We start from the raw sequence: 14,381 nt of genomic DNA on the forward strand, positions 1-14,381 counted from the left end.
GTTCATATGTGTTACCTGGTTTCGATATGGATCCATTTGACTATTACAGAGCCATCGTTTAATCATAAAAGAAAAAACAAGTTGCTATTGGCAAAAGAAACTAGAAGACAAGCCATCATAATGAATTCAATAACAAGAAAATAAATGATCTTTCATAAATACCATTAACTTGCCTATAAGCATATAGCTCCAAATGTAGTGAGAAAACAAGAACAAATGAAAAACTTCCTCAGAATTGCTGACAAATGAGTTACATGGCCAGTGTAGGGATGCCTACTATTGACTATTCTATTTTTCATTTCAGAACCCACTACTATCCTTAGACATTGTAGATGATCAGCAATCCCATACATAGCCATCATCTCACTACGATAAAGCTTGTATCCATCCAATGTTTGTGGTCCTTACAGTCACCAAATTCATCGCTTCTTATATATGCAAGGTTTTAATTCAGGCCATTCAATGCTTTTGACTTTGGTACTTCTTTCCTGTAAAACAATGTTGGCAACTCCAGTCAAACCTATTATGAAATATGTAAATTCTTCGATACCTGACTAAAGCAACTGTGAGATGAAATCTTACCGTTTTCTTGAAGTAGAACATAACAAACATCTTATTAGAAAAATCCTGGAAACCAATTAATTTAGCATTAGCAACATAGCGGAAGGTGGGTTTCTCCCACTCATGAGAGCATTGGCAAGGATAACCATTCAGTTTGTCTAGTTAGATTGTGCTCGCTGCAAATAGAGAGCTTTAGATGGCTGAATGAACTAACCTTTGAAAGCAAAGACAAACCAAGTTGTTCAATGGCTTCGCAAAACTCATCAGGATTAGCTCCACCATTGTTAGAATCAAACCTACTCCGCACTTCAGCTATTAGAAGCCAGCCACTGCACCATGGCATTGGTAGCTAATCTATTAAAATACATTTAGCAAAGAACATGAACACTGAATTAAGAACAAAATTGCATGGCTAACCTGGGCTTTAGAACTCGTTTAGCTTCCAGCAAATAGTTATGGTAGTTGGTTCCCATCAAAGACAAACAGAAAACTGCTACATCTATGGAGATCGACTCCAGTGGTGTCTGCCAATAAAAATGCCCATAGTTACTTGTTAGCCATGTTAATATCAGGTATGAATATCTACTATAGGTCATAATTGTGTTAAAAGTGATGCACGGGATCAAGAGTATCTAGAAGTCTGGGTGTCAACACTGATATTGGGAGTGGGGACCAAAGGGTGCAACTGCATTATCTGGCAAGTACTCACAGAAGTTTGATGATGATCTTATACATTAAATGCAAAAAAAAATATAGTAGAATGCATTGCAACTCATCTATCTGACATTAAGAGGGGTGGCAGTTACAGTCAGCATTTTACATGTAAGCTTCAGAGGAATTAATTAAATGATCAACTGCACAACTATCAATGCAGAATAAACAAAGCAACAAAAATGATCTTGTGTATCCTTTGTAAATTTGCTTTGTTATTTGAAAAAGGCATAAAATGCATATTTTGATTGTGATATTTACTTAGGTCATGTTATTCATTATTATGATGGTTGTGGATATTTTCTAACGCATTGTCACCATGTAGGGCACTGCCTGGTACATGGAAGATCACCCTCGTGACATTTGTCCACGAACATATGAACATATTGAGTCATTGACCCCCACTGCAGACTGCCACCATCTTAAGAGTTTGGAATAAATGGAAAGTTGGAGACAATAGTATAGATTGAAAATTTCATTACCTCTTCCGTATTCCTCGCCCGAATAATCAAGGTTTTATCCCTTATTGCTCCTCCTCTCCCTCCTTTTCACCCTCTCCTTTCTCTTCAATCTCCCTCTCTCCAAGTAAACATAGCCTAAGTCATAATAACAGAAGCATAAATCTCAAATCACCGTAACAGAACCATGAATCTCTAGTCTGAATTCAGCCAACATTTTCAATCCCTTATTAGTCAGTGCTTACTTCACCAAGGAAGAGGTTCACACCATTAACTGATACAAATGAAAATATAAACAAAAATAATTAGAAAATAGCAATCTGGGTGGGAGTTGGCAACTGATCCTCATGTATAGGCGGGCAGGTTTAAACAGTTCATGATAGCAGTTTTTTTACCAAAATTCCTATTCTTTTGTTTTTTTTTAAAATAAAGGCTGAACTAGATCTGACCTGGGACTCATTTTGGGTAGAAACAAAAGAAACTAGTGATTTGATTTTGAAATACTGATTGTCGCTACTTTCATTTGAATTTGGAGAACTAGGAAATAATTAAACATCAAGACAAGTCATTTTAACATTAGGTAACAGAAGCCAGTAATATATGAATATAGTTAATTAGAACTTATCAAGAACAATGGATCCGGTGCTTAAAGGACATATCAGAAGACGAATAGCTAGAAAGAAATCAAAGTTTAGATCTTTATAAACATAGACAGAAACAAAGAAAAGTAAGTAAAATGCAATATCATGTTAAGGAAATAATCAATAATAAAATCATTACAAAGATAAGAGGTAGTGCATACGTGAGCCATATCACAGGCAATTACTGATGGGTCATTGGAAACAAGATCAATGGGGAAGACCTTATTCTTCACATTTCTTGCTAGTGTTGCATTCCCTAGAGTATGATTTAATGGATTAATGCAAATAAGGTTAATGATGCCACTTGAATATAGAAATAGTATTCAACCCAAAGTGAATTTCGAAGTATCCTCACCGCAACCAAAATCAGCAACTGTCAAAGAAGAACTATGACTCTTTAGCCATTTAATGATCGTGTTAACTGGTTGTTGTGGCCAATGCAACATTTGCTCTTGGTATCCTGCATGATACTAACGAGTGAAACATAAGTCACAACAGAATATGTGATACTTCACGTCATAATCTAGTCCTGAAAAGAATTTTTTGCTTGCTGATGTAATATAAAAGGGTAATTTTGATATGGAAGGAAAATAAAGATAAAGGAGGTAAAGCATGCTGTCAAATCAACTAGGTTTATACTAAGGCTTCTTCCATTCTATGCTCATTAGTTAACCTTCTATTTCAAAACATCCTGACAAATTTCCTCAACATTACTGGTTATGATAATGGGCATTGAAAAAGCAGCAGTTTATAAGTCACAACAGAATATGTGATACTTCACGTCATAATCTAGTCCTGAAGAATTTTTTGCTTGCTGATGTAATATAGAAGAGTAAATTTGATATGGAAGAAAATAAAGATAAAGGAGGTAAATCATGCTCTCAAATCAACTAGGTTTATACTAACGCTTCTTCCATACTCTGCTCATTAGTTATCTTTCTATTTCAAAACATTCAGACAAATTTCCTCAACATTACTGGTTATGATAATGGGCATCGAAAATGCAACAGTTTATAAGCAGCCTCGGCAAGTCTAATCAGTATCTTTGGAGAGAAATAAAACAAGACATACAAATGAAAAAGTAGAATTACCACATTAAATAGTTGCGGATCATCCTTGAATAAGTTGAATGCCTCGGTACCATTGCAAGTGTATAATTTCTCATTTAACATTCTGAAATGGCCTCCTGATAACCTCATTCTCATCTACAGATCAATTAAAACATTGTGGCTGTGAGAAAAAAAAATGTAACGACTTGAAATATAGAAACGAGAAGGCAAAGAGTACGAAGGTTAAGAAAAAAGATGACCAAAAAAAGAATCCTGTGAAAAGAAAACACAGACCACGAAAGGAAGAAAAGGGATCAAGGAACAAAGGTGCCATTTTTTGAAACCCTACACAAAATCCTCGGTGCCAGAGAATGATGCGACTAATTACCTTCTCAAGGAAACCAGGTTGCGACTTGGAGTTGGATGAAGGTTCAACCTTTCTCCTCTTAGGATGGGGCGGCGGCGAGGAAGACTCCGCCTTGCCACGCTGTGTCTTTAGGGTTGGCAACTCCGAGCTCTTGCTGGTTTGGGACCTTCGCCCCTTCCGCTTCTTCCGGGATGCATGGGTTCTAGCATCCATCGTCTTCGAGGTGCAAATTCTTGACCACCAATAAAGACGATGGAAAATAGCCGCAAGACGAATCACGAAGACGAGCTCACCATAAACCCTAATGGTCTGTTTGGGAGGAGGTGAGGGAAGGGGAAGGGGAAGGGGAAATAAGGGGAAGGGAAACTTTGAAAAGGTAAACTTTAACCTTTGTTACTCATGATAAGAGAGATTTTCTTACACCCCGAATTAGGATGTAAGGAAAGGGAAGGAAAAATAAAATATTTTTTATTCCAATTTTATCCTTGTTCTTAATAGTTTAAGAAATATTTCAATTTTTAATTTTACTATATCGCTGGAGTTCAATTTCCTCGCCTTCTTCACAGCTCGCTACCAGATTATTAGAGGAGGGGATTCGACACATCTTCTAACTGAATTGAAAGGAGAAATTATTTTTATCGTCAAAATTTAAGAAGATATCTATTATTTTATAATTTTTCTATCAAAATTTAATAAGTTTTTAAAAAATAAGAATTCTCTCATTTAATTACTTGATTATCGGTAATCCATTATTTTGTTATGAATAATATAAAAAATTAATTTTTTATTAAAAAAATAGCTAATTTAAATGTTAATATAAATAATTAATTTTATTATTAAAAATATCTAATTTATATTTATAAAATAAATATTAATATTATGAAAATTTTCTAATTTAAAAAATAAAGGTATTTTTGTAACTTTATCTATTTAACCTTCATTGTTCTTTCTTTCCTCCCAAACAAAATAATACATGTTATGTTAATGAACCTTCCATCTCTCCCAAACAAGGAGAAGTTAAATACTTTACTTTCCCTCATTTCCCTCCCTTCTCCTTCCGTTAATGAACTTTCCCTCACTCTATCCAAACAGAGGGTTAAAGGATGAACTTTGTGACCTCCCTCCATATTCGTCATATTCGTGGGGCCGACATGAGGGGACCGCTAAGGTAGCGGATATATTTTTTTTTTAAGGATGAACTTTGTGCAATTTATTGAAGGAATTCCGTATTTTTCTTTTAAAGTCCCTTGGACAACTATAGAGGATGGTCTATTGATCGTGATTAGTAGATTATGATCAGGGCCGGTCCTAGACTTTGAAGGGTCCGGTGCAAAAAAAAAAAAAAATGGGCCCTTTAAATTCAGATAAAAATAATAAAATCGATACTATATAATAATTCATCAATAGAACACATAAACTAAAATCCATAATAAAAAAAATATTATATTCAATATTGTTCTCAGTATTAGAAAATGAAAAAGAATTATTACAATTAACTATGAAAAACTGATCTTCTTGCAGTTTTATTTGCAAAGTCATCGATCAATTTTTCATAATTGAATTTTTCTAAAAACTCACTCTCAATCAAAATCATAGCTAATGCATTCAATCTTGTTTGGGTCATGGTTGATCTCAAACAAGATTTCAACAACTTCAATTTAGAAAAACTTCTTTCTGCAGATGCGACAGTCACCGGAATAGTTAATAATATCCTGTATGCAATAAATGAATTCGGGAAACAATTCATTCTTTGCAAAAAAATTAGTATTTCACTTGCTGTTTTTGTTTCCTTTGGCAGAATATGTTGTATGATTTTCAGTTCTTGATATAAGTCATCTCCATCCAAATCTGAAACATCTTGTCTTGTACCATTTTTTCTTTGTAGTTTCCTTTCAAGATTCTTACAACGAGCTTTCAAGTCCTCATCAATCAATGAACTCAACTTTTCAGCTGTGAAAAGAAATCCAAAAACATCTTCATATTCCTCATATTGCTCAAACCTTTTCTTCAATGACCCAATTGTTTGATCTACTATGAACAATAAATAATGAACTCTAAAAGCTTCCTCAGCAGATTCTTGAGGTAGTTTCGAAGACTCATATGTAACCTCATCAAAATGCCTTTTTCCATATATTTGTCTTTTTTCAGGAAAAACAGGATCAATCTCCATTGTTGAAGCAAGTTCTTTTGCTGTATTGATAGCTTGTCCAAATCCAGATTCTCTATACTCTTCAAAAGAAGCAATTAACCCCTTAATCTTGGTCATAGCAACGTCAATAAGCATGTTTTCAGATTGTAAGCTTTTGCTAACAATATTAACTTTACCCAATATCTCATACCAAATAATCATACCCACTAAAAACTCAAAATTTCCAAGTTCAAATGTTGCTAAAGACTTAGCTTCACTTCTTATTTTAGAGTCAGTGTCTTTTTCTTCTGCAACTTGAAGTAAGCTTCTCTGATTTGTTGAGCTTGAAGTACCACTGCTTTTACACTTTCAGTACGACTTTCCCATCGAGTGATTGACAATGACTTGAGAGTTAAACCTTTTACCGTTACATGATCTATCAAAATCTTCCACCTCTTTGTAGAATGAGAAAATATTGTATAAATCCGTTGTACTACTCCAAAAAAGTCTTTCGCTTTTCCACAGGAATTTGCAATATCACAAAGTGTTAAATTCAAACAATGACAACCACATGGAGTATACAATGCTCTAGGATTTATATCCAACAATTTTTTTTGTACGCCTTGGTGCCTCCCTTTCATATTTGCTCCATTATCATATCCCTGCCCTCTCACATTATCAATATTAAGATCAAAACTCTTCAACACATTTTGCAGTTCTTCAAACAAGCCTTGTCCTGTTGTATCATCCACTTTTAAAAATCCCAAAAAGTATTCTTCTACTTTCATTGGGCTTGTAGAAACATCAACACATCTTATAACTAAAGTCATTTGCTCTTGGTTACTAACATCAGGAGTGCAATCAAGTATTACAGAAAAGAACTTAGCTTTTTTAATGATTTCAACAATAGAACTCTTTATTTGAGAAGCTAACAAGCATATCAATTCATTCTGAATTTTGTGGCTAAGATAATGATGATGTGTATTTCTTTCAATATGTTCCCTCATCACTGAGTCCCACTCAGCAATCATCTCAACAGCAGCCATAAAATTTCCATTGTTATCATCATAAAGTTTCTCATTACTACCACGAAATGTTATATTTTGTTTAGCCAAAAATTTCACAAGTGAAATTAATCGGTGTAATACCTTCCTCCAATGCTCTTTTGCCTTCTTGATTTGATCTTGAATAGCATGATCAATTGTTGTACCCTTCATTAACCTGATACGCAACTCAGACCAACTAACATAATAATTGATATGCTCAATACTTGTCTCATGTTCTTTAAGTCTACTACTAAGATGCCCCCAATCACAGTATCCCTCATTTGCTAGTTGACTTGGTTGAGGCGCCCTTTTGAACAACTTGCAACAAAAACAAAATGCTTTATCAAGTGCTTGTGAGTAGACCAACCAATCTCTATGGTGCTTTTGACCATTTGGCAAAATCCGAGTATAGAAATCTGAAGAAAATCGTCTATTTGATCTATCTTTGGGACCTTTCCCAGTTAATACATCTCTTATAGGACCCTTTTCCACTAATTGATCCTTCCACTTGGGATCTAAATTCTCCCAATTTTTAGGATCAAAAATGTCAAGTGGAATTGATGAACTTGGTTCTTCATTCACTTCATTAATAGCATCATCATCACTTTCAGAATAATTATTTTTAAAGTCTAAGTCATCACCACTTTCATTGTCTTCAATCTCATTCACGTCTCCCTCTATATCATTTTCAATGGCTAAGCCTTCATGTAATTCATTACCATTGTTTTCTTGTTTTTCTTCATTAACCAAATCTTCAAGTGATGAATTTTTCGATTCTTTGACAATAAATTTGTCAATTGCTCCTCTTTGAGACTCAATAAATTCTTCAACTCTTTTTCTTTTTTTCCGCTTATCATGTCCTGATAGATACTTCCTAGTATCAGACATTCTAATTTTCTACAAAAAAAAAAAAAAAATCAAACTCTCAAACAACCACTTATTATAGATATTAGACAAGCATTTATTATAAAATGTTCATTTTGCAACTCAATTTCATATGAAGTAATTTCCTATGAAAATGAATCTCTACTCCATGAAGCTAAGAAACACAATCACAAGTTAGTATGAATAACTCAATCATATATGCACATGAATGTAAGGTAGATAGGTAAAATTCTACAAGCTGATAAGTTACAAGTTAAGAGTTTGATATCTTGCATTTCACATTTGTACAATTAGAAATCTTGCAATAGGGACTTCATTTTCTAAAAATGAGAAGTAACTTTGTAGATAACATATTAACATTTATCATGGAATAAAACAACATGCTAATTGCTAAGTAAAACATATGAAAAGGAAAAATATTATTCATATGAAGATAAGTGTACTATCAAATAGTCTTTGTATATAATAATTATTTACATTGAAAATGAAAGTTGCACCTTCAAATCTAATTATTGTAGTAAAATGTGAACAAATTAATGGACTTCAAATTACTAGTTTAGATGATACATTAATCTTTGTTTGAGTAACTAATGGATCATTACTGCTACGCATTGATCTTGAAGTTGCAAGTTGAATCTCTATGAAAGAAAAATTATTTTTACAGCAACCAAAAAAAAAATAGAATTACTGCACAGTTTGTCCACTAGCATATGGAAGCTTGCTGTCTGTGTGAATTCTCATCAATTTCTGTTGGAAAATTGATTTTTATAATTAATTAATTAACTGACTAATAATAAGAATAGAATTAATTTTTTCAGGTGAGTGTGAAGTCACAGACTGAACAGGGCTAATTAGATTCACACCAGCAAAATCCAAGAACAATTTCTAGGGTTTGGATAATTGCACAAGTGGAAGAAAATCAAATATTTGCATGAAAATCACATATTTGTATGATTGTACAAGTTAATTGCATGTCATCCGAACATGCAAATAGTAAATAAATAATTAACTTTATTTAACCAATAATACTACCTGCCTTCGGCGAATTGTGCGAGCCTTCGGCGAACAGCAAAAGTAGAAAAGGCGGCACTTTTAGGTTTAGCGAAGATGCAGAGCAGTGGTTATTTTTTTTGGCATTTTTACAAAAAAACCCATAATAGTTTATAATTTATAAATAGATCCTTTTAATTAAATTTTTTACATAAATTAAAATGGGCCCTCTAAGAATTGGGGCCCTGTGCGTCAGCCCCATGTTGACCGCATCAGGGCCGGTTCTGATTATGATGGATTCCATCTATTTAAGTGATAGTGTTCATCAAAATAGATCTATCTATAAAATGGATCATCCTCTAATCTACAAGGATTGAAAAATTCATGGTCTATGAAGACGACAATTTCTCAATCCTTAACTTTAATTCAAGCTTTAAAACCGCGAGTTCATTCACAGTTATCACAATTTGTCACGATTTGAAAATATTATATAAAAATATATAATTATAAATTCATATAATTATTTATGATTATTAAAAATAATCATATAGCAAAAAATTATTTATTATTTATTAAATAATCAATTAAAAATTATATAATGATATTTTTAATATTTAATTATATTCTCACTAAAATATAATAAAATGGTAAAATGAAAATAATAATGTGTAAATTATTTATGTAATGATGGCCTCAAATAGAACAATGCGTATCAAGTACGTAGAGATTTAGCAAAGAGTGCATATAGAGCTCATACGTTAAGATGGTAATTAACTTAAACATTAAATTGAGATAATAGTAAAAAGTAAAATTCATCAACAACTCTACATAGTTAGTTTCACAATCATGTATGAAGAGATAAATTAAAAAATATAATTGACTAGTACAAAGGATGATTTTTTTCTTGACTTTACCAAAATAGAACTAGAGTTTCTAACAAAGTGACAAAAGACGAATACACTCGGCCCAGCGCCTCCGCTAATCCGTCCTATGGCCAACAAGAATTTCTAACAAAATGGATCAAAAGGTGGTTGGTTAATAATATTATGAAAGATCCAAGAATTTAAAAATTCTTAGCCTAGTATACTTTAGCGTTGTTGCAAACTTGAAAATAAAAATCTTTTGGGAAGAGTTTCAGAAGTTTAGTTGATGTTAGAACATTATTTTTTTTTGGTAAATTTTATTCAATTAAATCAGAAAAAATCATGTACATTTAACAGTTCTTCTGCCTTCCCTAAAATTCTTTATTAAAATTAGGAATGTTAATTGAGAGATGATAGACGATATGATATTTTCAATTAAGAGTATACTAGATGTTTAATTTGATGGGTATGAGGATATATATTTGATCCCATATAGATACAAGGATGAAAGTTAAAAATCTGATAAGGATGGAGATGAATATAATAAATAGAAATGAGAAAGAAAAAAAATATGAAATCCAATCTATTGACGTGCCTAATTAAAACTAGCTTGCAAAACAATCTTTATTCTATTCTGCATCATAATTATAGGTTGGATGAAACATTGGAATGTGGACACAAGGGAAATTGTGTAGTATATATAATACTATTATAGAATTATAAGAACATTGGGACTGTATAAAACAAGAAAATAATTCTGAGTTGAGAGCCTTATCAATAAAAAGAAGTGATGTTAATCCTATTTCAAAGTGATTTTTTATCCTCATTAATACAGCTTAACTATTAGATTTTAGAGAGATGGGCTAATGATAATCTCTTGCAGAATAAAATACAAAACAAATATATAAATATTAGCTAGATAAAAAGAGTAATTACTGAGATATAAAAAATAAATAAATTTTCAATAGAGAAATAGAACTATTGGGTTGGATTTAAGAAGAAGTTCGGATAGATTAATTATGATCGAACTTGTCTTCAACTGTTATGAGTATTTTTATCAATCTCACACAACAATTAAAGCATGACCAAAATACTTTGAAATAGCTTCACAACTTGAATGTAAAGATTAAGGTCAAAAACATCAAAGGCAAGAAGCACCACCAAGCCACCTCTCAATAACCACCAGTGCCTCATGGGGCATGTACTCAGTTACAGTGTGGCCGCCACCCTGTTCATGACAAGGATTAAAACATTATTCATTTTTCTTATTTATTTTAATTTGCATGTTCATGGAAAAATCTCAAAGAGATCAAGATTTGTCACCCTGAATGTGGCGAAGCAAAGGTTGTTTTCAAATTCTACAGCATACCTGTTCCAAGAACAAAATGAGAACAAGACGAACAAGCTACTGAAACTGATTTTGGTTTATTAAAGAAAACTGACTGGCTTACCCAGCAATGCTGCCATCAACCGTCCAGGGATGCCATTTGTTAATGACAGAGTAGTTGAATGATTTCATCCATTGGAGTTGTCCAGTATATGGAAACATCAAGTCATGATCCCCACTGAAAAGGATAAAAACAAAGAAAAACCTCTCTAAATCACCAAAATTATTCATCTCAAGTGATTCAAGTTTATGATGTGATTACTTGTAGATGAACCCTTTGTATCCTTTCTTTGTTAGGTTCAAATGATACTCCATGGTACTCAACACCGTTCTCTTGTAGTTTAACCGTTTCGTGCATCTAATCCATTGCCCAGTCACTTCCCTCTGCAGAACATGAGTCAAAATTATTTTTTCGAGATGATTGTAACAAAGTAGACCATTGTTCTACCAGTATAAGAACACTGCACTTACAGGAGCAGCGTTTACAATTCGTCTTGAATTTTTAGATTCAAACAGTCTTTCTGAGGCTAGTTCATAACCCTGTCAAGAACAATCTGTCAGTGCTACCAAAGAGTTTTCCTGGAAAGCTACTGCAAACATTTGTTGTTCTCTGTAAACTGCTTACATGGCACTCTTCATTAAAGGGACTTGCACCATGAATGTCCTGGTACATCTTGAGAGAATCATGTTCATAGGAGTCCATGTTCACTGCCATGTTGAAATGGCACCGCAAGCAAAGGACATGGTAAGGGTTGATACTTTCAATGTGCGGCAGCAAAAGAGTAGTGCATATTGTGTTACATGTAACACTGCAACAGACCTTATAGAACAACAAACAAGGACCGAAACTTGACTCACTGACTGAAAAATTTTCATGTTCTTCAAGCAATCAGGATCGTCGTTGCCAACATATTTGCCTTGGCAAGAACTAGCCAAGTCCTGACAAGAATTGAGAATGAGTTGATTGGAACTGCATTAGCAGAAGTACCATAAATTGCAACAAACAATAATGGCACCTGGTAGTGTTCATCTGAGATTAGCCCTATTCTGTTTGCAAATGGCACCACAGCACTTCTTTCGGAGTTGACATCATATGCTCCATTGCCTATTGAGTAGCCCTGTGAGATTTGTGAGAGGAAAAAAAGTGGCTTATGTTTTAGTATCATAAGAATGCAAAAAAGTGAGGAATCAAGAATTACAGTATAAAAAGTAATGTTAGTAACATAACCTTTAAGTTTATCCTTGGTTCTTTACCAGATTCTATTCCTGAAATTAGATAAATACGCCTTTGTTAAAGACAAAGGAATGAGATTAAACAGCAAGCAACATAAATAATCACTCAAAGCATTGTTTGGCTGGATCATTTTCTTCAGATATACCTTTTGCAATTTCTTGGGCTAATGGTGGCACAATGACACCAGTATACGAGCAGGCTGCCAAAAAAAGAGGATTGGGAAGGAACTCAGGGTACTCAGAATACCACTGCATATATAGAATATGTTAGTATGTAGAAACTATTTGCGATGAAATGATAATTAGATTATTTTTTTGCCAAACCTTTATTAGAAAATCATACAAATCAGATACTGTTTTGTCATCGTTGGTAATATAGTCATCGGCGTTTTCAGCATATGAGTATCCAGTTCCTACTGGAGAATCCACAGAAAGAATGCTAGAAACCTACAAAACATTTAGCAGTATTAATTAATATTCTGTGATTCCTGTGGTTTCTATGCTTCCAAATGTGCTAGAAGCCAACAACTCAGTGATAGAATTATGAAATCCCTACAAATTCATTGTGTTTTGCAATGGAAACTTGAATGAAACATGACAATTGGTTGGGATTATATGATTTCTAGTGGCAACAAAGCTATGGATTATATGATTATATGTTTGTGGTGTTCTAAAAATGAGTAATTGGCAATAAGATAGGAAGGATTGTCGGACTTTAGTATCACTTCGCACACCCCAAATCGAAGAGTTTAAAAAACAAAAATCGAATAGTGGAAAACTAAATCAAATAGTACCAATTTTACAGTCTAAAGAAATAGAACGTGTCTAGTTGAGAACATGATTTTTTTTTTACAAAAGTCACAAGAAAAAACATATTTGTACCTTAGTCCATGAGTAGGGACTTAGCCTAGTTTTTGGTTGCTTTGTGTAGTGAAATGTATCAGGCACCACCTCAAAAGGACCTGAAGCAAGTTAACATTCAAGTGAGTGAAGAAACCAACATATAGAGAGTAATCCAAGAATTCATAAATGCGAATGAAATGATTGGTATCGAAAAGTAACTATATATGGAATGTGATATAATATCACAAAATAAATGCAAATAAACTAGAGATGTCTTACCAACAAGATGTGCAAGCGCATCAAGTCCAGAACAACCAGGGCCACCTGTTAGCCATAGTGTTATTGGATCTTCTGAAGAATTTCTTTCTGAAGTTGCAAAATAATAATACATATGTCTCTTGTGTTCTTCATCCCCTAAACCTATGTACCTACTCAGTATATCATATAAAAAACAAGCGAATGTGAATCGAATAGAAACAAATGAATAATGGAACCAACAAAAGAACAAGCATTTTTTGAGGGTAATGATAGATGATAAGGCAAAACTGATTGCTTTTGCGTCTTACCCGGCATAGTGTTTAGAAGGAAATTCGCCATCGAATCCAGGAAATTGCTTGACCTCAGCATCAATTGGTGCTCCTCCAACAGAAATTAAAAATAACAATATCAGAATAAGAGTCATGAGAGCATTTGACGCCATGATATCTTTTGATCTCTTCAATACTCTAATTCTTCATTTAAATGAAAATACAACTCATCCGTTGAAAGATGCAAGTGTTCTATGAGGCCAGATCCTCTGGTCCGGGATAGGATTCCTTAGTCCCCTTATCCTGGTCCGCCCCTGGACCAGAAGATCCCCTCCCCATTTTTTGACAGTCACCAAAAAAATAACACACAACCTTAACTCCGCCTTGCCACGCTGCGTCTTTAGGGTTGGCAACTCCGAGCTCTTGCTGGTTTGGGACCTTCACCCCTTCCGCTTCTTCCGGGATGCATAGGGTCTAGCATCCATCGTCTTCGAGGTCTTCGAGGTGCAAATTCTTGACCAGCAATAAAGACGATGGAAAATAGCCGAAAGACGAATCAGGAAGACGAGCTGTGTTATCCATTGGCCATCGATCTAGATTCTCGACGGCAACTCACCATATACCCTAATGGATGAACTTTGTGAAATTTAGCGAAGGAATTCCTTAATTTTCTTTTAAAGTCCCTTGGACAA

The 14,381-nt window shown here is 33.8% G+C and overlaps 4 protein-coding genes across 4 annotated transcripts; all 4 read right to left on the reverse strand.

The window, feature by feature from the left end:
• Positions 1 to 135: 135 nt before the first annotated feature.
• LOC122021763 (ribosomal RNA-processing protein 8-like) lies at positions 136 to 4,143 on the reverse strand. The gene is made up of 8 exons (XM_042579917.1): positions 3,809 to 4,143; positions 3,463 to 3,576; positions 2,727 to 2,841; positions 2,533 to 2,627; positions 979 to 1,085; positions 776 to 890; positions 583 to 627; positions 136 to 488 (listed from the first exon to the last, which is right to left on the reverse strand). Exons 1-8 carry the CDS (start codon positions 3,998 to 4,000, stop codon positions 420 to 422), a joined length of 852 nt encoding a protein of 283 aa, XP_042435851.1. The 5' UTR covers positions 4,001 to 4,143; the 3' UTR covers positions 136 to 419.
• A 1,136-nt stretch (positions 4,144 to 5,279) lies between these two features.
• LOC122019483 lies at positions 5,280 to 6,137 on the reverse strand. Its single transcript, XM_042576944.1, has one exon. It carries the CDS (start codon positions 6,135 to 6,137, stop codon positions 5,280 to 5,282), a length of 858 nt encoding a protein of 285 aa, XP_042432878.1.
• A 59-nt stretch (positions 6,138 to 6,196) lies between these two features.
• On the reverse strand, positions 6,197 to 7,849 carry LOC122019484 (zinc finger MYM-type protein 1-like). The gene has a single exon (XM_042576945.1). The coding sequence runs from the start codon at positions 7,847 to 7,849 to the stop codon at positions 6,197 to 6,199; it is 1,653 nt and encodes a 550-aa protein (XP_042432879.1).
• A 2,991-nt stretch (positions 7,850 to 10,840) lies between these two features.
• LOC122019485 (serine carboxypeptidase 1-like) lies at positions 10,841 to 13,862 on the reverse strand. The gene is made up of 14 exons (XM_042576947.1): positions 13,729 to 13,862; positions 13,442 to 13,590; positions 13,202 to 13,281; positions 12,644 to 12,766; positions 12,466 to 12,568; positions 12,315 to 12,352; positions 12,103 to 12,204; positions 11,947 to 12,025; positions 11,712 to 11,857; positions 11,558 to 11,626; positions 11,349 to 11,470; positions 11,151 to 11,264; positions 11,023 to 11,068; positions 10,841 to 10,927 (listed from the first exon to the last, which is right to left on the reverse strand). The coding sequence occupies exons 1-14, from the start codon at positions 13,860 to 13,862 to the stop codon at positions 10,841 to 10,843; spliced, it is 1,392 nt and encodes a 463-aa protein (XP_042432881.1).
• Between the last annotated feature and the right edge of the window lie 519 nt (positions 13,863 to 14,381).

Source organism: Zingiber officinale, chromosome 9A (genome assembly GCF_018446385.1).
Source record: "Zingiber officinale cultivar Zhangliang chromosome 9A, Zo_v1.1, whole genome shotgun sequence".
Classification (NCBI taxonomy): domain Eukaryota; kingdom Viridiplantae; phylum Streptophyta; class Magnoliopsida; order Zingiberales; family Zingiberaceae; genus Zingiber; species Zingiber officinale.

What these genes read in the sequence shown, in the direction of transcription:
- LOC122019484 (XM_042576945.1), bottom strand. Translation starts at nt 7,849, where the DNA reads ATGTCTGATACTAGGAAGTATCTATCAGGACATGATAAGCGGAAAAAA.
- LOC122019483 (XM_042576944.1), bottom strand. Translation starts at nt 6,137, where the DNA reads ATGATTATTTGGTATGAGATATTGGGTAAAGTTAATATTGTTAGCAAA.
- LOC122019485 (XM_042576947.1), bottom strand. Translation starts at nt 13,862, where the DNA reads ATGGCGTCAAATGCTCTCATGACTCTTATTCTGATATTGTTATTTTTA. An exon ending in GAACATGAAAATTTTTCAGT is followed by an intron (nt 11,858 to 11,946) that starts CAGTGAGTCAAG and finishes CTCTTTTGCTGC; the next exon opens with CGCACATTGAAAGTATCAAC. An exon ending in TTTGCTTCGCCACATTCAGG is followed by an intron (nt 10,928 to 11,022) that starts GTGACAAATCTT and finishes TGTCATGAACAG; the next exon opens with GGTGGCGGCCACACTGTAAC.
- LOC122021763 (XM_042579917.1), bottom strand. Translation starts at nt 4,000, where the DNA reads ATGGATGCTAGAACCCATGCATCCCGGAAGAAGCGGAAGGGGCGAAGG. An exon ending in TTGCCTGTGATATGGCTCAC is followed by an intron (nt 1,086 to 2,532) that starts GTATGCACTACC and finishes TTTTATTGGCAG; the next exon opens with ACACCACTGGAGTCGATCTC. An exon ending in GTTTGTCTTTGCTTTCAAAG is followed by an intron (nt 628 to 775) that starts GTTAGTTCATTC and finishes ATTGGTTTCCAG; the next exon opens with GATTTTTCTAATAAGATGTT.